Source organism: Saccopteryx leptura, chromosome 2 (genome assembly GCF_036850995.1).
Source record: "Saccopteryx leptura isolate mSacLep1 chromosome 2, mSacLep1_pri_phased_curated, whole genome shotgun sequence".
NCBI lineage: Eukaryota > Metazoa > Chordata > Mammalia > Chiroptera > Emballonuridae > Saccopteryx > Saccopteryx leptura.
In genome coordinates, this window is record NC_089504.1 from 105,692,376 (window position 1) to 105,717,690 (window position 25,315).

At 33.1% G+C, this 25,315-nt stretch overlaps 1 protein-coding gene across 13 annotated transcripts in view; it reads left to right on the forward strand.

Moving 5' to 3' along the window:
* PPFIA2 (PTPRF interacting protein alpha 2) overlaps positions 1-25,315 on the forward strand; it is a 505,851-nt gene that overhangs the window by 406,871 nt on the left and 73,665 nt on the right. For all 13 annotated transcript variants that reach the window (XM_066368469.1, XM_066368476.1, XM_066368471.1 and 10 more), the window contains 8 exons: positions 3,983-4,066; positions 4,359-4,490; positions 6,024-6,086; positions 10,489-10,580; positions 15,343-15,478; positions 17,318-17,538; positions 20,488-20,725; positions 24,080-24,109. In XM_066368469.1, the coding sequence (XP_066224566.1) occupies positions 3,983-4,066; positions 4,359-4,490; positions 6,024-6,086; positions 10,489-10,580; positions 15,343-15,478; positions 17,318-17,538; positions 20,488-20,725; positions 24,080-24,109 (996 nt within the window). The remainder of the gene's footprint in view (positions 1-3,982; positions 4,067-4,358; positions 4,491-6,023; positions 6,087-10,488; positions 10,581-15,342; positions 15,479-17,317; positions 17,539-20,487; positions 20,726-24,079; positions 24,110-25,315) is intronic.

Consider the following 25,315-nt stretch of genomic DNA (forward strand, 5'->3'; position numbering starts at 1 on the left):
CTTAATATTTTTGACTACTCACAATAGTAAAAAAGTTTCTGCCTATTTTAAACCTAGGCTCCCCTCTGCTATATTTTGAATGGTACTGTTAACAATCCCTCAGCCTGACATGGTTGTGCTGTGGATGGAACATTGGACTGGGATGCAGAGGACCCAAGTTTTAAACTTTGAGGTTGCTGGCTTGAGCGTGGGATCATAAACATGACCCCATGGTCGCTGACTTGAGCCAAAAGGTCAATGGCTTGAAGCCCAGTGTTGCTGGCTTGAACAAGGGGTCCTGGTTCAGCTGGAGCCCCCCCATCAAGGCTCATATGAGAAAGCAATAAATGAACAATGAAGGTGCCACAAGGAAGAATAGATGCTTCTCGTCTCTCCCTTCCTGTCTGTCTCTGTCTCTCTCTCTGTCTCTGTCACAGAAAACAAACAAACCCCACACACAATCCCTCAGACATTTTATTTTGCCTATACATTATTTTTCTGCTTTTATTATCAGCGGCCTGTTTTGTTTTGTTTTTTTCTTAACTTTGGCCGTCTTCTCTTTATATATATATATTTTTTTTATTTTTTTATTTTTTAGGGAGGAAAGAAGGGGAGGGAGGAGCAGGAAGCATCAGCTCGCACCTGTGCCTTAACTAGGCAAGCCCAGGTTTTGAACCAGCGACCTCAGCATTCCAGGTTGCCGTTTTTAACCACTGTGCCACCACAGGTCAGGTGGCCTTCCTCCTTTTAACTTCAGTTTTTTCTCCATTTCCAAATTCCATCCCTTCCCTTCCCAAAACTACTTCTGCCTATGTGATTTTTTTTTCTAAAGCTTTAGCTTATTTGCCATTTTCCTGTGTCATGTTAAAGAGTGAACTCTGATAAATCCTGTATCCCATCAAGGAGAATACAAAATAGCCGATTGTTCTCCTGTGATCCTTGTGTTTATACCAGTTGCTTAAACTGCTGTCTTTACAAGGCTAAGGTAAACCTAAATCAATAGTGATAAAAAGTTGATCCCAGCCTGACGAGGCGGTGACACAGTGGATAGAGCATTGGACTGGGACGAGGAAGACCCAGGTTCAAGATCCTGAGCTCCCTAGCTTGAGCGCAGGGTCATCTGGTTCCAGCAAGGCTCACCAGCTTGAGCCCAAGGTCTCTGCCTCAAGCAAGGAGTCACTCGGTCTGCTGTAGCCCCCACCCTCCCCATCAAGGCACATATGAGAAAACAATCAATGAACAACTAAAGTGCTGCAATGAAGAATTGATGCTTCTCATCTCTCTCCTTTCCTGTCTGTCCCTATCTGTCTCTGTCTCTGTCTGACTCTGTCACACACACACAAAAATGTTGATTCCAGTGTTTGTTTAGAAATGATGTCCAAATCACTTCTTTAGTTAATAAGACTGTCTTTTATTTCTTCATGTGCACGCATGTGTTTGTGTATAGATAGGTAGGTAAACCTCATTTAAAATTTTTAGAAAGTCTAAAGTATAGCTATGGATAAAACAAAAATTTTGGCTTTTGCAAGTGTATACACAATTAACTAATAAAGATTTGGGCTCCCAATTTTATGAATTATAATGTTTGCTTCTTTAATTAAAATGCATATTCCCTCAGCAAGGGCATAATTCATCTTAAATTCCATATGGTATTTTATTCATTTTTAGTACCAATAAAAATATCAGCAATAACATAATAATTTAAACATGACAGAATTCTCATTAATTCTCTAAAGTGACTTTTTACAATGTCTTGGTGTCTTCAGTAGTTAAGACAAAAACAGGTAGAAGTTTTAAGTACCTTGGAAGACCTACTGGACTTTAAATGTATTTTTGGAGATACAGTTTTAGAAATTGAAATGCTCATGTCTTGACTACCTTGAATCAGGTACCTTGAATTAATCACCTGATTAATTTTTATACCACTGTCAGTTAAATTACACTTTTGAGAGATTATAGGTACCTTTATTAATTTAGATTATATAATTTCAACAACATTTTGATCCACTTACTATAGTCTTAATTTAATTCTATGTTTAATTTAAATGCTATTATAAAACCATTTTATGACTTCTGGGTACTATGATAGCTTTCTGTGTTGTTTCTGGCCTGGAAATTTGAGAAGAAAACATGGTTATTGTCATTTCTTCATAATTCTTTCTGTATATGAAATAAGAATATTAGGAGGAAAATTAAAAAGTATAAATGTTGAACTATAACTTGCATAAAAACATTAGGGAAATGTTAAATGTCAAATCATAGAGTAAATTGGAATTTGTTGTATAAAATAGTACATACCCATGTGAACCAATACATGAATAGGTTACTATTTCTTTTCAGGTACTACATGACATTTTTATATATAGTCCTATATTTGCATACAGTAAGTTTGACTGTTTTAGAATAAACATATAAAATGTAATAGAATATGCTCTGGAGTTAAATTCTATAGTCCTGACATAAGGTACTTTGAATGTTATAATTACTTAATTTGTAATTATGATGAAAATGTTGATGTAACCGTACTTGTAACCTGTGTATAACATACTAATACAATTCAACTATCAGCAATGTCACATATGTTAAACAGTCTGTGTCTCTGGTAACCTGACATTCACCTCTAAGACATATAACTAACCTTGGCACTGTGGAAACTGTATTTCACAAAGGCAAAATGCTGCCTATACACTTAAGGGCACTATTTTGTTTCCATAGCAACAACTCAATGCAGAAACAGTCTTGGAGGGGTCACTAGTGTCATTCAGGGGAGTTCCCAGATAATTTTTCCTGTCCTCACAGTATTATTGGCACCTTGATAATGTGAGGACTTTTAATAATATTCATTTAAAACTTCAAATCGTGACTATATCTGAGAACAGCCATGATGTATATTCAGAAACCAGAAGTCATTTTCTGAGTTTGCTGCTGTTGCTGAGGAAACTCAATTCTGCTTGAATTGGAGAATACTAATATAATTAACCCTGTGGCTTAGCTTTTGCTCTGAATTCTACAGAGTTGGGCTTATAATAAATTTTATTCCAAATTTATTTGCCTTAGCATAGCCCTCAAGTTTGAGACACAGTGTTTCTATTATTTTTAGATAATATGATAAACAAACAAGCAGACATAATCTATCAGAGACATTTTCTAGTGTTTGGTTTCTCATAATTCCAATTATTACATGACTCTTTCAGAGTTGCTTTAATTCATTCTGTAGTAGTCTTTCACCGCCAGCTCTCACTAACCTTCCATATCTTAGGCTGGTAGCTTTTCATTTGAACATATCATTGTTTTTCAATTATACCCATCAACTGCACCATGTTCACTAGATATCAGTGTAGCTCTTTCCACATAAAATTCTGTCTATTAGAGTATTAAATTTGCTGTCACACTTTTCTTTTAAGCATTCTGTGCTGTGTTTTGTTCGGTGTCAGTGTCTTTAGTTCTGATTTTTCAATTTTGTCCCTCTCCTTTTCCTTGACTTGTTAGTCTGATCCAACCTCTTCTACCTCATCTGATGATTATCAATATGTTATGGAAGCTAAACTACAAGAAATGATCTCCATTCGTAGGAAGGTAGTCCTACTGGACTTTACTTTCTATTGCTAAATAGAATCCATCTAAGTTTTTCTTTTCATTTATAAAAAATTATGTTACTTTTATTTATTGATAATCGACCATCTGTGCAGTTCAAGTGCTTCAGGAGCTTACAATTGGACAATGGCAGGTTTGTGTTCAAACCATGCACAGTCTGCATGTTACATTTGGCTGATTTCATTGCTCATAAATAACTCCAATGTTTTGCTGATGCTTGGATGTAACAGGCCTTTGTAGCTGACACATTTCAAGCAATGCTGTTCAGCTGCCTGTTTAAAGAAAGTTTATTTTGGAAACTACATTTGCGGTTGGTAGTAGCTTGCTTTACATTTTATTTCAATTTATTTAGAGGAAAGGTGTTAATCAAATCTTACATGTCAGGTACATTCTTCATATTTTTTAACAGGCTGAAGAGAGACATGGAAATATTGAAGAACGTATGAGACATCTAGAAGGCCAACTTGAAGAGAAAAATCAAGAACTTCAAAGAGTATGTGTATTAAGAACCTCCCCTTCAATTATCAGTTTATGGATTTATAGTCTACATAGAAGAAGTGAACATCGTTCTTTTTTTAGAGTTATATATAAACTCTTATGGATAGGCCCTGTGCCCTATAAAGAAAAAAAATGTTTCTACCAGCTGAATCACAATAAATAGAAAATTAAATCTAATTTTTAATTAGAAAAAAATTAATATTAAAATAGAAAAAATATAAAAACAAACCGAAATACTTTTTAAAATAATTTTTATGTCAAGTTTATTTTCTTTTCTTGAATGTAAGGCTAGGCAAAGAGAAAAAATGAATGAGGAACACAACAAAAGATTATCCGATACTGTGGACAGACTTCTGACTGAATCCAATGAACGCTTACAATTACACTTAAAGGAAAGAATGGCTGCTCTAGAAGAGAAGGTAAAATGACAGAAGAATAGAATTGCATAAATATTTAGCATGTTCTTAGGACCATGTGTTCTTATACATGCTGTAATGATTATATTGGTCAGATGATTCATTGACTTTACTGAATAAAAAAAAAATAATACCTGCTATTCTTAGAAGTGAATGAACAGTTTTTCTGAAAAATGTGTAAGATCATTTGAAATGAATACAAAATTCTTCATAGTATATATATCTTGTATATTAACTTGATTATATGAGACAAATGTATTAAAATATGCTGTGCTTTTGTGATGAAGGTATTTCATTTATCTTTTGCAAAAAAGGAGAGTGATGAGACAAAAATAAATGTGTTTTGGTACACAAGGAGGATTGTTTTGAAATATTCAAATGTTTCAAGTAACTGAGTCTACCATTGGTCTTAAAGCCAAAATGTGAGTCTATATCACCAATAATGTCAACCCTACTACCAAATTTAGATATGCAATATTTTTAGCTGCATTGTTTTAAAAAAGTACTTCTGTATAGTCTGAAATTTCATTCACAATTTTTATGTCTCATTGATAGTTGACAGCTACCAAACCAGCAAGAGTTATGTGAACTGATTTTCAATCCCAGAGCATAGACAAAGGGAGAGGCTAAAGCCTAGGTGCAGACGTCAGTTTGGATATTTAGATTGAGTACCAGTCTCTACTTAAGCTAGGCACTTTCCTCTGGCCCATCTAATAATCTAAATACAAAAAATATTTTAATAAACTGAAAAAGTATTTTGATTAATATACCTAATAAGAAGTCATAAGGCATGACTTTTTCCCATTCAAATCCAAATACATGGCCACTATGCCAATTACTACAATTTTAGTTTAACTATGTAAACTCGAAAAAATGTATTGTTTTAAATCATGTTTTATAGTACTATATAAATATTATAAAGCTTTTACAACAATAATACTGTTATGGCAAACATTTTAAAAATATCTGTGATGCAACTATTCTCACATGTTATGTTGTATAACATCAGTTTTAAATAACTAAAATTTTATTTTTATTTCTCTAAAATTTTAACTATCATAAAAATAATTAATTCTGTATTTGAAATAGAAGTCTAGAAGTTGAACTTTTTAAAATGTGATTTTCTTATTTCTTCTTTTTTTCAGATAATAATAATCAGTTCATCTAAATTCTTTTATCAATAACACCTCTGGCTAATATGAAGCTTATAATTCATTGTTTCTTATTTGAAGAGTAATCTAATTAATTTTAATTTTAAAAAGACTGAGAAGAGGCAAACAGAAATGTAAAGATAATATTCAGTCCATGTGTCAATTCAAATGTTACCAGATAATACATCCCATTTAAATTATGTATTTTTCAAAATGTTAAGGTGCCATGTTTAAAGATTCCTTTATTCTTGGTTTCCATGAAAACTAATAACTAGATGCATCAAGGAAGAAATTAATTAAGATTCTTGAGTGATAAAATAGAGTCTCCATATTTAATTCTATTCTGTTTAATTTATTATTTCTGTTTTGTTGCCCTCTTTTGTAGAATGTTTTAATTCAAGAATCAGAAACTTTCAGAAAGAATCTTGAAGAATCATTACATGATAAGGTATTATGGAAATTTACATTTTTCCCATTTTTCTATTTTACATTGTTCAATATTTTATAAAATAAATTGAATCAGAAATAATGTTAGGATACTTTCTATTTAAAACAATTTTAACTTTTATATTATACATACAGAACATGAACATATGGAGCAAGAGCTTGATGAATTTTTAGAAACCAAACATAGTAAAAATCAACACTCTGGAAGTCCCCGTCTTATAAACATATAATCACTGTTCTTATACTAAAGGGTAATCACTATCTACTGATTACAGAGAAATGGTTTTGACTGCTTTGTGCTTTACATAAATGGAGTAAAAATATATGCACTAATGTGTGTCTAGTTTGAGGTATCATTTTAACAGAAGTGTATTAAATATCTATCATGCATAGGAATTGTGTTGTTATATATTTTCAAACATGATCCTAGTTGCAAAATGGCTGAAAAATCTAACTGAAGAGAGAGAACACAACTTTGATAAGCAATGAGTTGCAGATTAGCAGATGCTAAGTATCAGTGAGGGAAACAGACAATAAGAACTACAGGTATGAGAGATCACTATACATTCCTGCTATAAAGAAATCTTCAGGAAGGTGAGGCTTGACTAAAACTTTAAGAAGGGGTAGTACTGTGTTGCAAGCCTTTTAAATACTGTGTGTAGCATGATTACTGGTGCTTGTTGAAGAAGGTGTAAGTAGTGAGTTTGATAAGTTAAGTGATAATGGACATAATGGTTCACCTAGAATCAGTTACTCTCATAGGACATGTAGTAGAAAAGGCAGACCAGGACCAGGTTATGAAATGTTAAAAGTTGTGGTTGCTAATATATCTTTGTCTTCCTTCACTAGCCTTTAAAACGCTTGCTAGCAATTTGTCTTCATTTTATTTTGTTTGGCATAGGCAAATGAAATAGCATCAAATTACTAATTTATGAAGTGATATATAAATGTGTGTTGAACAAAAGATGAAAAGAAGAAAGAGAAGAGAAAGACAGGTAGTGGAAGAAAAGAAGGAGGAAGGAAGGAAGGAAGGAAGGAAGGGAGGGAGGGAGGGAGGGGTAGAGGGAGGGAGGGAAGAAGGAAGGAAGGAAGGAAGGAAGGAAGGAAGGAAGGAAGGAAGGAAGGAAGGAAGGAAGGAAGGAAGGAAGGAAGGGAGGAAGGGCAAAAGTGTGGCATATGGAAGGTATTCAAAAAGGTAAATGAATGAAAATAAAAGTGAACAATTATACATTCTATCCTATTGAATGATGTATATTATAATATTAATTTTTTAAAAACTATTTGGTCCTACAGTGAATTTACACAATCTCCCAAAAGATAGATCTTCAAGAGCAATACAGTGTGGTGCCTAGAAGATGGCATCAGATTCTCTTTGAAGTAGTTCAGAATGTCTACATGGGGGAAAGGGGCATTTCTACAGGTCCTTGAAGGCAGATATGTTCTAAAATAGAGAAGGATAGGATAAAAGACAGAGCCTCTGCAGTAGCACAGAGAAAACAAAGATGGTTGATTTGTTGTATTACCAGAAGTTTACTGAGACTGCTATGTGTGTAAAGAACTAGGTTTTGACCAGATTGTGAATTTTGGACTTGATCTTGTTATGAAATGTTATGTTCTCCAAAACTCTATGTACTCCTGGCAAGATCCCCAGAACCCACTCCCCCACCACCTACCTAGCTTGTAGCATCAACAATCTGCTTAAGCAACCAGCAGTACTAATCAGTCCATGCTGTACATCCTTGTTCATGTCAATTACCAGAAGAGGAAGCAAATCCCAGGTCATACATTGTTTCTGAATATTATCTCATACAACTAAACATATCTCCTAACCATAATTTCTATAACTCCTCAGATTTCTACTCAATTTTCTGCAATGTATTGTCAGCAAAATTTCCTGTATTAATCGACCTCTTCACTCAATATTTTTCTTCATCATCTTGATGTTTAAAATTTTTAAATTTAAAGTTCTTAGGACTGTCCTTGAATTTCTTCTTTATTTTTTAAGTCCCTGGTGAACTCATCTGAACTCATGGGTTTATATAGCATTTATAAACCAAGTACTTTAAAATTTTAATCTCCAACTGGGTTCTCTACCCGGAGGGAGTTCATGTATTCAAGAGCCAACTTAATATATATCTTTGGACCCATAGGCATCTCAAATTTAACAAGTCAGTTCCTGCTAAACATCAGCACCTAACCTGACCACCAATACTTACAGTCTTCTCAGTAAAGCGCAACTTCTTTCTTTTGGGAGTGGTTAAAAGCCTTAGAGTTATTCTTCACCCTTCCCTTATCTCATACGCCACATTCGGTCCAGTAGCAAATTCTGTTAATTCTATCTTCAAAATATGACCAAATTCCAGCCATTCTCTCCCTAACACCATAATTGTCCCAAGCCATAATGCTGTTGTTTAAGTTTTGGGGAAAACATTAATAATTTTATTTTGTCCTTTCCTCCCAATCCCATTCAACTGTTCATTTTACAGTGGTCAGAAAGGTCTCGCCACTTCACAACCCAAACACCCTCTAGTCATTTCCTGTCTCACACAGAGTAAAAGCCAAAGGCTTTAAAATAGTTTACAAGGTCTTTCAGAACTACTCTTCTCAAACCCTCAAACATATTTTTCTAAATCTGTCCTTTATCTGCCTTTGTTGTTTGACTCTCTAAACCAGTCTCACTGGCCTCTTGGCCCTCTAACTTACCAAATGTACAGGCTAAGGGTATCTGCACTTCTGTTCTTTCTCTCTGACATGCCTTTTCCTAAGATATTCCAGTATTTTTTATTTATTTGTGTGTGTGTGTGTGTGTGTGTGTGTGTTTTTCTAAAGTTGGAAACGGGGAGGCAGTCAGACAGACTCCCACATGCGCCCCACTGGGATCCACCCAGCACGCCCACTAGGGGGCGATGCTCTTCCCATCTGGGGCGTCGCTCTGCCGCAATCAGAGCCATTCTATTCTAGCGCCTGAGGCAGAGGCCATGGAGCCATCCTCAGTGCCCAGGCCAATTTTGCTCCAATGGAGCCTTGGCTGCAGAAGGGGAAGAGAGACACAGAGAGGAAGGAGAGGGGGAGGGGTGGAGAAGCAGATGGGCACTTCTCCTGTTGTGCCCTGTCTGGGAATCAAACCCAGGACTCCTGCACGCCAGGCCGATGCTCTACCATTAAGCCAACCAGCCAAGGCCGATATTCCAGTATTTTAACTCCCTCCCGCTCTTCAGGTTTTTACTCAAATATCACATTATTGAAGAGCCTTTACATGATTTTCCTCTTTTCTCCTTCTTACCAACATCCTAAAAATTGTGCTTTCTACCAAACTATAAATTACATGAGATCAGAAAATCTGTTTGTTTATTACTGTATTTTAGGTGCCTAGTGCACAAGAGTGGCTTATTGTATATTTGTAGAAATAACAAACAAATAAACTAATAAATACAAAAGAAACTGTTTAGTATTTTTAAGCAAAAAATTTGTCTGATCATACATATGTTCTATTATGATCCATCTAAAAGAGGAGTCTGTGGGGGAAAGATTAAAGGGAGCATCACATCTGTGGAAGCTGGTAAAACAATTCAGGAAAGAGGTAAAAGGGGTGAAGAGTAGGATGGTGGTAGTAAGAATAAAAAGAACAGATACGCGAAACATTATGAAAGCCACAATGATTTAAAAACATGTGTGGTGGGAAAGAAGTGAGTCAAGTAAAATGTCATACATAGGCCAATTGGAGAGGGAAAAAGAAAGCAGCAATAAAAAATTCAGAAGGACACCTTTAAAAAATTATAATATAAAAATGGTAAGTATAAAAGCAAAATTAAGAGCCTCCATGAGCACTGAAGGGCTATAAGACAATCTTGATCATCATAAATTTAGACTGAAACTGGTAAAATCTGAGAAAATTATCAATTGTATGACTAATTGTATCAATATCAAACTAATAACATTAACTCAGATTAGATGATATTTTTCTTCACACTTTAAATTCAAGTCTTCTTTCTTCTTTATCCATGTGTCCTTCAACCTTTATAGAATAATAGAAGTCCTTTATTACTGCATAAATAAGACCTTTTCTTTATTTTTTAACTGGCTATGATTTCTACTCTGCATTTTTAAGTGATGTATACATAGCTGGTCATAACAATATTTTTCTAATACTTTTGCAAAAATTTAGGATTAATGAATTCCAGTGAATCTAGGTAGATTATTTGGTTTCTAATGTTCACATTTTCATTACAAGGGAAAAATTGGGCATGCTTTGCTTTCATGACTAATAATCTTTAATAACATTATATTCATCAGTCTTTCATTTTTGAAAAGCCACTAAACTAAATGGCTTGCTTTATCATAATTGAGTGTCAGTATTATTGGTATCTGAATATCATTTTAGTAACACTTCTTTGATTTTTTAGGAAAGATTAGCAGAAGAAATTGAAAAACTGAGATCTGAACTTGACCAATTGAAAATGAGAACTGGCTCTTTAATTGAACCCACAATATCAAGGTAACATTAAATTAAAAGCTTATCTGCAATTGACTAAAAATCAATATGAATTTCCTGATGGTTAATATCTCCTCAAGTAAAATTAAAAAGTACCTGCTATCGCTCAACCATCATTGCCCTATTTTAGCTCCTTATCAATTTAGTTTCTATACTCAAAAATAATTCTCTGATTTAGAAATTCTTTCTGCATATATACAATGAAAATTGAGAATATGAAATACCTTTGATATTCTGTATTTAATTATAGATAAAATATATCAAAATACTCTTAAATGAAGAAATGGAATTGTATATAAAGAGATTACATCTCATTTGAGGAAGAAGTATCAGCCGTTTTCTTTACATGCAGAAATGTTTTCAATGTTTGATGTTACTGAAGAAATCTTATTAAATATGGTCATTCATTTTGAAAGGATATATAGCTATTTTGGTAAAGTAATTACAGATAAAGAGGAGAAGGGAAGTAATATTTGTTTAAAAACTTCAAATAAATTTAACCACACTCATCTACTTTGACTCAATACCACATCTTAAAAGAAAAAATGAGACAATTGTTTCTTTCTGTAGATAGACTTCAATCATTCACAAATAATTTTTTTTTGCTTAGAGCTTTTATTCAAATTTGATTTTTAAAAAACCCTGAAAGGACTCACTCATTTGATCATTTATTTATTAAGCAATACAATGATATTATCTATTTGAAACTTTGATCACCACCAATTTCTAGAAATTAATTTTTCATGCTCTTATGTTTATTAAGAATACTAGCTCCACAAGAGCTAAAATTTTTGTCCTTTTAATAATATAATCTCAGAACATTAAAGAATACTTGGCACATAGTATGCTCTCAATAGATCCTGTTGAATGAATGAATATCTGGTAAAGCATTTTTCAGATGCTCAGATGAAAAATCCAAGTTAAAAAATTCTAAAGCAGCTTATATTTTTTAGTGTTAGTATTGGTAAAACATGCAATATTTTGAATCTTCCTCTCTTTAGTTGAGTATAAGAAACATATTTATGCAATTAGAAACACATCCAGAAATATTTTTAAATAGGTTGGTCTTTAATTTAAAAAATTATGTTCATTTAAAAAAATTATTCTGACATATATCTGAACTGAAATTACTAATTCAATGCTATGTGTTTACATGGTGATGGTGATGTTGATGTTGATGATGATAGAAGAGAAAAAGATCTGATAAAATACCAAAAGAATAAACACATAAAATGAGCATTATGAAATTAACAAAGATTAAAGATTAAAACCGAATGTTCATTCTATTGTCTTTTTCATCTTCCATTTCAGAAATGCAGAGTTCTAGACATATTCTCTAAAGTTTATTGCTACAGTGAGTCATCATGGGCCACCTAACAGTGTGACATGTATCCACAATAGCAGAACTACACACAGAATAATTTTTTCTCTGATGCAGCAGATTGTCATAGAAGCAACAATACACCAAGCATAATAAGACTGCCATTGCTAAGTCTCATACATACAGTTACTAGCTGTTTAATTTTGGGAAACCAGTTTTTTAATAAGATTCTAATTTTATATATATGAACTATATATAAAATACTATATACACTTAAAACAATTTTCTAACTATATCACAAGCTTATTTTGCAAATAAAATGAGAAAAGTAATGAGTTATATGTAAAATACTATTTTCCTGACCATCTCACAAGCTTACATTGCAGATGAAATGAGAAGTAAACAAAGGGTATTTTTAAGCAGTAAACCACAAGTATAAAGTGTTCTAGGAATTAAGATAACTAACCTAATGGAATATATATTGTTACAGGATAACCAAAGATTTATTAAATAGCAATTATTTGTTGAACACCCGTGCTTTCGGGTGCACATAGTTAAGAGACAATAAAGAAAACGAATGATGCAGAACTTCATCAATTTGTGTTTGATCTTCCAGTTGAGGAGGCAGGAAGAGATGAGCTAAAGCTAGTGATTATCTGGAACTAACTCCTCTACCAGCACTCATCTGAGAAGAAAGTAAAATAAGTTGCAGAGTAGCTGGAGATGGCCTGACCTGGCTGAACACTGAAGGGAGGGTAGGATGTGGATAATTAGAAAGGGCGATGGAGGACTTTCCAGAAGTATAGCGATGGATTGCAATGCAGGTTTACTCTAAGGAAATTCATATTTGATTTATCTGTGTAAGTTCTATTGTGAGACTGTGTGCAAGAGTCACAGGAGAGTCAGGAAGGAAAACTACATCATGGTTCCTTGTCTAAATGAATGGGTGACTCTAGATGAACATGTATCCTAGACCCCTCAGTACTTCTCAAAATAATACACACCAAAATGATTAAAATTTTAAATATATACAAATATTACCTTTGAGTTTAATAAAAGGAAAGAGGTGAACAGACACTGTTTTAGATGAGGTATAAGCAATGGGCTCTTCTACAATTGCTGTAGGCTCATGTCTTTTGTTATCTCAAGATCAATTTATACTGCCAAACATGGCATTAGAGATACAGTGGTGATGACGATGAAGAAGACATGTTTTATATGGAAATTAGAGCAGTAATAGTTTGAGGACTATTTTAATGGAAAGAATATGAGGAGCTAGAGTAGTATATGGCTATGAGACTTTCAAACTGAGACTTTAAGAATGCTAACCATGGCCTGACCAGGCAGTGGCACAGTGGATAGAGCATCGAACTGGGACTCAGAGGACTCAGGTTTGAAACCCCGAGGTCACCAGCTTGAGCACGGACTCACCAGCTTGAGCTCAGGGTCGCTGGCTTGAGAATGGGATCATAGACGTGACCCCATGGTACCTAGCTTGAGCCTAAACGTCTCTGGCTTGAAGCCCAAGGTCACTGGCTTGAGCAAGGGGTCACTTGGTCTGCTGTAGCCCCCTGGTCAAGGCACATATGAGAAAGCAATCAATGAACAACTAAGGTGCCACAATGAAGAATTAATGTTTCTCATCTCTCTCCTTCCTTTTTGTCTGTCCCTACCTGTCCCTTTCTCTGACTTGCTCTCTGTCTCTGTCAAAAAAAAAAATGCTAACCATGTAAACACATGAAGAAACTGTTTTCAAAAGCTCAGAAATAAAAAAAAAGTTTCAGTTATTGAAGGACTTGAAAGTCAGTACAGCTAGATGTCAAAATACAGAGAGTAACTAGAAGTGAAGTTGGAAATAGAAGGAACCAAACTGTAGAGGGCTTTTGAAGGACGACACTGCAGATCTTTACAGGTTGTCAGTGGGACCAGATCTGTGTTTTGTTTCATGTTTTATAAATGATCTAGAGTTGAGAAATAAAGATAATATTCTAATTTTAGAAAATCCACTCTGATACCCAAAAAAAGACATTACCCTAAGTCCCACAGACAAAAGGAACTAGTATGTTCTGAGTTAGTTTGAAATCTATTATAATCAATTTCATTTGTTCATTATCCTGTGAGATATTTATTAAGTGCTTTATATATGCTGGGAATAACTCTTCAAGCATATAATTGTGATGGAAATATGTTTGTCTTCATGAAACTTATTACTCTGCCAAAGAGATAGACCATTTATGTACCATGGCCATTTATGACCATGGCCTTGTTGCTTAGTTTTTATACATGATTAAGCCAAAATTTAAAAACAAAAAAACCCAAAAAACAGTTTGCTTCATTAAGTCTCACCTTCACTGTTGTAAAAAAACAATGTCATCATCTATCTCAGGGATGATTTCTTAGTTCACTTGCTTTAACGTCCTATTTGGCAAAACAAGAACTTGCCATCAGTTGATCAGTATCTTCTACCCCTGTGTACACTCAGACTTCACCTAACCTCTTTTAATCTTGCCAAATATTTGGAAATGCTTTGTTCACAAAGATAACTAAGGACAAGAACATAGATCAGCAGGAGTCCAAGTTCAAGAATAAACAGAGCTTTAAGCATATTTGCTACTCATGATAAATCATTTTGTAGAATAGCATGTTGCCGCTGTTATCATCATTGTTGTAGTAATAAACTGAATTTGCTGTAGATCGCTATATAAATAATGCTCCTGTAGAAACTTTTATTTCACTTTAATTACAGTGTACCTTATTATTATGCATACTTAATAACAGTGACAGTATTTCACAGTTGGAATATTCCAACTTTTTCATCTCTAAGTAAATTTCAAAATCAGATGTGCTTATTAAAGATTTTTTCTTAATTTTTTAGATCAATATTTCGTCAAAAGCTAAAAAATTATTTTGGTAGTACAGTCTATTTTATTAAAAAATAACTTTATTAACCTTGGGTCAATCTGATTTTAAACATTTTGTTACTTTTCTAAATAAAAAAAAAATAGAATGTTGAAAAACAGAAAAAAGTTTATACATTTTTTATCTTTTAGATTAATGAAAACTGTTTAAAACAAATATGGTAACAAATAGCATATATTGGGATATCCACTGAACAGTTCACACTCGATAGAATTACCAGAATTTGGGCCTCTGGATCTTGGGTGTCAATGTTAACATACTCGGTTGTTCTGCCACACTTGAAAATATTAACTAATGAACAGAAAGACTTTATATTCTAAACAGAGAAAATGCACTAGACCTTTGGGAAAAGAACTTGAGCGTTTGAAGAGAACTCAAAAGGTCATGACAATTCATCAGTTTTCTTTTCTTGAAGTCTATTTCTTTGAGGGTTAAAGCTTTATTGCCAATTAAGAAGTGGGTAGTGATTTGCTGGTAAGTTCAGTTTTGTCGACGGGCTGTATTTCATATTTTTCCTTCTGCCAGGACTCATCTGGACACCTCTGCTGAGCTGCGCTATTCCGTTGGTTCCCTCGTGGAGAGCCAGTCTGACTACCGAACAACAAAAGTAATAAGAAGACCACGGAGAGGCCGCATGGGTGTGCGAAGAGATGAGCCAAAGGTTAAACTTTTTTATTCCAAGTGTTTGATGGGTTTAAGTACACACACTATTCCATTTTGGATAGAATTTTAATACCGAGAAGATTTAAAATTCCAGCATTTTTATTAGTCTCAAGTGTGATTGATGACATATTTTAAAACTATAACTGAAAAAAAAAAAACTATAACTAACATAAAATTAAAATCCCTACTATATGCTAGAAATTCAACCAAGCATTTCCCATTATTTATCCATACAACCTTATGAATTGTTTACTATTTTTATACTAATTTCAGATATGAAAATATTGAAGATCAGGAATTCTAAATACAGTATTCAACTACATAACCAGCAAAGTAATAGGATCAAAGCATGAGCCTATGTCTATGTGGGTTTAATTTCCATGCTTTTATCCATTACTCTGTTTTGGCAAAGAAAAGTAGTTTGGTTTGCTTGGGCACCTAAATAATGACATTCATACTGTTAATATTAATTAAATATTTTAATTATACTTACTATTTGAGAAACAGTTTGAGAAGAATGTCCATAGACTATTGAAGGTGTTTGTAGAGAACTGTCCATGATCGGCTACAATGCCAGCCTTTCACACACTAAGTAACTTAAAATTTATAAGTTATGCATATTCAGTAAGTTATATACAATAGTTGCATTTCATGGAAAATATATTATAGTTTCTTCGTGTCCTAAGTATGTTTTGTCCTTCCAATTACATTTATGTGTCCAAAATACTATATAACCTGCTTATTTTTATTTGTACAAATCCTCTTTTCTTTTTTGCAACCCTTAGTTTTTTAATTGGCCCCTATGTTATATACAAAGCAATCCCTCATAGTAGACATTCGATAGTTGTTGAATGGATAGATAAATGAACAAATGAAGAATAAATTAGGTTCTCAGTTTATTTCTATTATTATATAGATAATAAATTAATACTAATTTGTACCAAAAAAATTTGTAACACAAAAGTTAATTCAGGTTATTAAATTTTAAATAAATACTTGACAGTATTATGTGGTCCACTCCCCCTAATTCTTTTACATCATCACAAAAATTAAAAACAAATATTTTTAAACAGAAGAAAAGTCTAGGACCTCCTTTTTACTCCCAAACCTCTCAAACCTTTGGATTACAGCTTGAAAAGACACTGCTTTAATAATTACTTGAGAATTTCATTCATATGAGGATTTATTATATCATTTAAAACATTGTCATTTAAATTAGTATACCTTAGGCTTAAAAATCAATCAGACATTTATGTGACCAGATCACTGGAAATGTAATTAAATTACTTTGCAATATTTTAAAATAATATTTAGTTAGAATTTATGTAAATGACTGTTGGGGAAAGAATTCTTGTTTAATTTGTTGTGTGATAATCTTTGTAGTCCCAGACTGTAACACAAAAGTGTAAATAAGACTAGTTCCAGAAATGAGAATGCTTGAATACATGCCAATAGAAAGGGATAATTTGTAAACAAGAAGAAATTTTGGAAACTCAAATGCTTTGACATAATTGTTACCTTGATTTGATGGCTGAGCTAGAAATCATGGGGAAGTTTATTAGTTATTGTTTTTATTTCTATTAATATCTTGATATTTATGCTTACAATACTTTCCATTACGTAAAATGCCAAGGATCTCTTTTATTGAACTAATACATTAAAATGGTAACAATCAGTTCAGCTTTTGCTAAGTTATCTATAAAAGCATGTGTGTTTTTCTGTTGTTTTTCAGGATATTGCTGTGATCGCTTCTTGGCCTTTTGGCTAAGATCAAGTGCAGAATATTGCTTTGAAAATGAACAATGGGATAAATACTATATTGTTCATTTACATTTAGGTTAAATCTCTTGGAGATCATGAGTGGAACAGAACTCAACAAATTGGAGTGTTAAGCAGCCACCCTTTTGAAAGCGACACAGAAATATCAGATATTGATGATGATGACAGAGAAACAATTTTTAGCTCAATGGATCTTCTCTCCCCAAGTGGTCATTCTGATGCCCAGACTCTAGCTATGATGCTTCAGGAACAATTGGATGCCATCAACAAAGAAATCAGGTGAGTTCAATTATTACTGGTGGTTTCCAGGAATTAGGAGACCTTGATACTAAAAATGTGATCATCAGATCCAGAAGCATTGGCATTGCCTGGGAGAATGTTAGAACTGCAGAGTTTTATACTCACCCCATGCCTACTGATTCAGAGTGCACATTTTCACAAAATTCCCTGGATATCTGTATATGTCCCATATACAATTAGGATAGATTTTGTAAGGAACGCACATGAAACAAATGGACATGATAGAAGGGAAATACAAAAGAATGAGCTAAAGATAAAATTGCCAATGAATTTCAAAGCACTCTTAAAATTATAATTTACTACTTAAATGTTATTTATGATAAGATACATTCTTAAAGTATAGTACATTTAACACTGAATTAAAGGTACTAAATAGCATGCAAATTAATGTGCACTCAGTTTCTTAAAAATATTTAGACAGTGAAGTAAAATGAACTCTGATTAAATTATTTCAAAGTAGGTATGAGAAAAGGTACTCTCACCACACACTAACTAATAATAAACAGTTTCAAAAAGTGGATAACATTATAGACTAGAAAGTATATAATAATATTTCAAATACTGAAAAATGTCACTGATCATTTAAATTTTAATTTATGTATAAATATTTTCTTGAATTCCAATAACATCCACAGTCTCTTTTCTTTTCATCATTAATTTGACTAACCCCATTAAAGAACTCTATCCTGTCTGGAGGACTTGTTTTCTTTCAAACATCAGGAAACCATTCTTAAGTTTTTTTGTTTTTTTTTTTTACTGTTTAGCAGTTTTTACTATTTTAAACCATGCCTTTATTGCTTCTTTCTGACTCAAGCTTTAATCCATTGACCTCCTATTCTGATTCAAAGCTACCTAAGTATACACTATCATCACCATATTGTACATGATAATAGCTTCTCACCTGGATGGCATCACTAGTTATAATTAAGACTAAATGTGCCTGGCCTGTGGTGGCAAGGTGGATAAAGCATTGACATGGCATGCTGAGGTGGCTGGTTTGAAACCATGAGCTTGTCTGGTCACTGCACATGTGATAAGCAATCATCGATCAACTAAACTTAAAGTGAAGCAATTATGAGTTGTTACTTCTCGCTCCCTTCTTCTCTTTCTCCTGTCTCTGTAAAGTCAGTAAATAAAATCTTTTTTAAAAGATTAAATGTGCTTCTTAATATATTATTGACTTTATTTTTAGAGCATTTTAAAATTCACAGCAAATTTAATTAAGGGGAAATACAAAGATATTCCTGTTTTCCCCCTGAATTCACACATGCATATCCTCCCCCATAATCAACACGTTTCACCACAGTAGTATGTTTGTTACAACTGATGATCCTAAATTGACACATTATAATCACCCCAAGTCCATAGTTTACCTTATGGTTTACTCTTGGTGTTGTACATTGTATGCATTTGGAAAAATGTATAATAACATTTATCAATATGATATCAAACTATTTTCACTGCCTTAAAGATGTGCTGTGTTCAGCCTATTCACCTTTCTTCCCACCCCAACCCCTGGCAACTACTGACCTCTTACTGGCTCCATAGTTTTGCCTTTTCCAGAGTGTTGTATAGTTGTAATCATATAATATGTAGCCTTTTCCGGTTGGCTCTTTCATTTAGTCACATGCATTTAATACTCTTCCATGTCTTTTCATGGCTTCATAGATCATTTTCTTTTAGTGCTGAATAATATTCCAGTTTATTTATTTACCTACTGAAGGATATTTGTTTGCTTCAAATTTTGCAATTTTAAATAAGGCTGCTAAAAAGCATCCATGTACAGGTATTTGTATGAACATCGGTTTTCAACTCATTTGAATAAATATCTAGGAACATAATTACTGGATCATATGGTCAGAGTATGTGTAATTTTGTAAGAAACTGCCAAAGTGTCTTCCAAAGTAAATATGGAAAAAAAATGCAGTGATCACACCCTTGAAATTAAGGAGTATATGTGATTGGAGATCACAATAAGCCATGTATAGTTTAAGAGGAAATATGACAGGAGGTTTCTGTCTACCTTTTTTCAAGCAAACTATACTGGTACACTGTTTTATTATAAAAAATGTGTAAAATGTATATAGATTCAACTTAAATAGGAACCTTCTGCAACTGAGCTATAAAGTTTTATTCTTTGTGTTCTTGTATAATACACCTAATATATATACATTCTTAAAGCTTGTTCCTATTTAAAGAAAAAGAACAATAGTTGGTGCTTTGTCTTCTCAAAAGGATTTACAAAAACAGTTTAATTTTTACTATCTATCTATCATCTATTATCTCTACATTATTAAATTGCACAGTGCTTATTTGAAGGTGACTTGGCTAAATAGGTATTAATGTTTAAAAAAAAACCTTAATGACTTATTTGACCAAATGATAATTATGAATTATTGAAGATTTTTTTATCAATTATACTTTGTTATTGGTTTGGAGATAAGCTTCAATAACTTTGCTGAATTCCAAGCTTCTAAAATTGTCATTTATCAGTATCTGAGTTCAAATGTAAGTTTAGGATTAATGGCATATCATCAATCCAGAATGCTGAGGTCACTGGTTCGAAACTCCAAACTTGCTGGGTCAAGGCACATATGAAAAGGCACTACTAAGAGTTGGTGCTTCCCGCTCCTCCCCCACCCCCCAAGGAATTAATGGCACAAATTAATTAGGCAGGTGAGACGTTTTTGCAGATTGTAGCTTAGAAAGAGGATAAAACTGGAAGTGGAAAGGAATTATGGGTCACTTGGAGGAAAGGGTTTTCTAAATTTCAGCCAGGAAGTCTCTGGAATTTATTGAAAGTTCTATTTCCAAGAGAAAAAAAAAAGATGAAAATATTAGGTTTGGTATATTATGTTCACAGAGAAGTTTTTATTGACTTAGCATTATTGGAGTATATAATAGAACAAATTAAACCGTATCTTTCAGGCTAATTCAAGAAGAAAAGGAATCTACAGAGTTACGTGCTGAAGAAATTGAGAATAGGGTAGCCAGTGTGAGCCTAGAAGGCCTGAATTTAGCGAGAGTCCACCCAGGTACCTCCATCACTGCCTCGGTCACCGCTTCCTCACTGGCCAGTTCATCTCCCCCCAGTGGACACTCGACGCCAAAGCTCACCCCACGAAGTCCTGCCAGGGAAATGGACCGGATGGGAGTCATGACACTGGTATGATGCTGGGGCCAGAGAAACTTTGCTGCCACTAGGAGTAATGATACTGATTGGGTGTTTATTCTAATCTGATGTCTTTCTCTGTTTTTTTATTGTTTCTTTTTTTTTTCACAAAAACTCTATGTGGTAAGTACAATTATTAATCCCATTATCAGATGAGGAAAATGTATCATTTTTCCACGGTTATATAAGAAGTAAAACAAGTAGGAATCTAAATAGTACATTAGAAATCTAAATGACTTATATCATAAAGTACATTTTTATTAATGACATCTTGATGAAATAAATTGGGATTGTTTATTAGCACAATAAATAACAGAAATTAAGTATTTATTATAATTGCTTCAATATATCAATACAGAATGTTATAATTTTATGTATACAAACTATCAAATAATTTTAGTAAGAAAAGCCATCAAAAGCAATAGCAGCAAATTCCCAATTTGCTTTAGAATTTCATGTCAGCATTCTCATATTTCTTCATTATTTAATTCTTTACTTCATTTAGCTGTATATTTCAAATTAAATGATAAAAGCATGAATTGGTAGGAATCAAGTGCCCCTTGCTAAGAACAGTATAGGAAAACCCCTGGAAAATTTGGGAATAGTAACTACTAAATGCTACAATGCCTGATCATTGAATTTTCATGATAACATTTGAAATTGTGAGGTTATTACATCAGTAGAGAGCAAAGGTAATGAAGGCTTTGAGAGGATGAGTCAATTGCCCTTGTTCAAAACAGCTAGCAGGTGGAGCTGCATTTTTACCTGGAAATATGTTGAACTGACAATAACAATGAAAATTTAAATACTCTGAAATATTTATGAAGGTAAAATTCTGTTTTTGTAATGAATATTAAAACTATATTATAAAAACCATAAAATTTCTACTAAAATGAAAGAGTTTGTGGATAGAGTTTAATTAAAATGCAAATAAGTAAAATAATAGTTGATAAACTGTAAAATATAACACAAACCTAACACATGGAGGAGAAATGAATAATACTACAGAAAATATAAAGTGTATATTGTGAAGATAAGAAGGTTGTGAAGCTTCTATCAAAGTTCACAGTGTCTCTTTGTATGTGTATATGTGTGTGTCTGTGTGTGTATGTAATATCCAAACAAACAAGTTTAATTTATTTTCTAAATGGTATTTTAAAATAAATCTGTTGGAATAATTTGAAATATGGCTAATAAATTATATACTATATAGTGCTCTCACCCCTAGAGGAAAACCTTATAAATAATTATTTTTCTACGTTTTTATTTTATCTTCACAAAATTTCTGTTATGCACGTAAGTTAAGGTATCTCTTTCTTTGATTATGCAACTGAAAACTGAAATGGAAAACTATTTACATGCTGAGGCAATATTTCCCACAGCAAACTTTATAGTTAAAGAATGTCCATGAAATAAAGTCTATATAAGAGAAAGGTGAGATTTAAAAAAGCAAATAATTATCTACTTAAACCATTAAACCAGTGAGTCCTCTAGTCTCTGCTAATTTCCAGACTTTACATTAAGAATGTTTTCAAAGTAGCACAGATAATGGCCAATCAGGAAAAACAGCAACTAATCAAAATCACCCAGATACAGCACAGCACACAATTTAGCTAATGTACTGACATATAAGACAATAAAGATACATTATGATCTATTTATTTTGGAAATCTAGAAACCATCCACCTGATTTTGATAACTAAAATGATATTGTCTCCGGCTTATTTCCTGCATATTTATTACATGGTACATATATTGATGCCCTGCTTATTACTAAAGCAAAGTGAGAATCTTGGTTCACAGACCATAATTTAGTCAACATTCAAGGCAAGACGACTTTGGTTATTTCTGTCCTACTGTTATTTCCTTACATTATTACAGCAGTGTTTTGAACTTTCAAATATTTTCATAAACATTAGCATCATAATCCTTGACAGTGTTATTATTTTTATAATTATAAAATAAAATATTATAACAAATACGATGTTTGTATGTGTGACAAGGATTTCATGCATTTTCTTGTGTAGTCAGTCATAAATTAATCAGTGGTAAATGAACATTGTTGTGCTCTAATTAGAGTACTTAAAATATTTAATGTTTAAATACTTTAATGTTTTTAAATATTTAATGTTTATATGCTGAGGCAATATTTTCCACAGTGAACTTTACAGTTAAGGGATGTCTATGAAATAAACATTCTAAAAAATATTTAGAACATTACCTAGGAGTTAAAGAGTATTTAAAACGTTCAATATCTGACTTAGAAAAGTAAGAAATGAAATCTAGGAAGTCCCTGTTACCTAATGAAAGTCTGTCATCAATTCACTATTGTTATAGTGAAACAGGTAGGTTTACTTTTACATGTAGAGAATATTGAAGGAAAAATAATTTTGTTGGGTATAATCCATGTTTGAATATTCAAAGGAACATTAGAAATTTTAGGAACAGAAAATACAGATTATAAAGACACTGTCATTGTTTGGATTTTAATGTTTATATGTTTTGCAAACATTTCTGTGTTTTTTGTTATATTTACTTTTACTTGTTGTGTTCCTCACCACAAAGACATAAATAACAGATTAGCAATATCTAATTAGAATACTGGACAGTATAATCAATGCATTTTCTGGTAACAACTAAAATGTAAAGTATAATGTAATAGTTTAATACAAATTATTTTATTTACATAAGAAAAACAAAGATAATAAGTAAGTAAGGTACATATGGAATCATAAAGAATGAGCTTCGTAAAAAATTTGTAAAAGAGCATTAACAAGAAAATAGCGAGAAACATGTTATACTGAGGACAGAGATTTGGCTTTTGTGAATGGGGGGGTTTGTTAGTAGCCAGGAGGTTGAGATCCCTCAGAACCAGCAAACCTGCCCAAAGGAGGTCCAGGGCTCTGCTTAGATGGGACAGAAGAGAATGTTTATAAACTCCATATATGTGCACTGACTCTTCATTTATGTGCACTTGTTTTCATTCTCATCTATATTTTACTAGGAGGATATAGTTCCATATTTATTTCTGGCTAGCTCACTCCCTATGTGCTTCATATTCCCTGGCGTCCATGTCTCATACCTCATGCATGTGCACAGGCAACATGACCCCAGCCCTGCTGTCCAGGAACTTCCTCTCTAAAGTAACTCTGAAGAGGAATGCTTTTACAATGATTAACAATGAATATAAACCCATGTATTTAGAAAATAATGGAATGAAAAAATATATATATACCAAAGTTATAGACACCATTTACATTTGTAACATGGTCAAATGGTAATTATTAACTAGTGTTTTTTTGTTTGTTTGTTTGTTTTTTATGTTGCTTTTATTACTGCCAATCACAGCCAAGTGATCTAAGGAAACACCGGAGAAAGGTACTGAAAATTACTTCTATATGATGACTTGTTGAATATTGTTTTTTCCTATGAAAGCTTTAAAATGATATTCCTTCTAGTTGAAATACTTTATTAACATAAAAAGAAATAGTAAAATTATTTAAGTATTGAATTCTTAAAATAGGATAATTTATTTTCAACGACTTGAAAACAAAATTACGTCGATGCTGTTTGGAACATTGATTAGATCATGGTCAGCGTATCCTGATTTTCTACAGAATATTTAAAGCACTGTCGATACAAAGAATTAGATAGTTTACTATCTGTACTAGAGCAATGTTGCTTGTTTTAAAAGGTCAGCTTTACTTACTATTATTTGGATATAGTGAGGCCAACAAGTCAAGAGACAATAGCAAGGAAAAGATAACTTGTTAGATTTGCTGAGGGGACTGGGCTCACGATGCTGTGAATGGCCACAGGGAAGCCAGAGTGAGGCAGGAGACTTTACTGTGGTTTCTGTGGGAAAAGCAAGGCAAGCAAGGCAAGGAGGAGTAGAACTGGATGTTTTGAATAATTGTAGTAGGCTCTAGGGGATAGTGCTGTCTCTAGTTGTCTAATACCTGGCTTGGGATGGTTAAGGCAAAGGAATATTGCTTTCTGGAGTGTAAGAATGAGACAGATGAGATGGTCTAGGTCTAGGATACAGATATGGATTGACTGGTTTTCATGAGGTAGGCACACACCAGAGAACTGGTTTGCCTTTTCTAGGAATTAGCTGACCCTAAAAGGGGCAATCTCTCCTGGTTCAGCCTGGACCCTGATGCTATAAGAATATAGAAAATAGGAAAATAATGTTAGTGCTGTACACTGCTTCCCTGTTCAGAATGAAATCAAGAGAATCAATACTGAATACAGGAAGCAAAATAGACTCCAGTTTGGAACAGAAAAATATTTGAGTAGAATTTCAATGGATAGAAGAAAAAAAAGTCAAAAGGGAAGGTATTGTTCAGAAATTCAGCCTCAGAGAATTCAGAGAAGAGATTACTGATTGGTTAGAAAGGTTATGGAAAGATAACCACGGGTTAAAATTGTTGCATATTCAGTTAAGGAGTTTCATGCATGATTTCATTCACACTTCAAAAGAGAACACTAAGCCAAGTTATCATCACTTCCATTTCGTTGATGAGAACATATATTCTTAGAGCAGGTAAGTAATTAACACAAATAAGAAAAACCAGTGTTCAG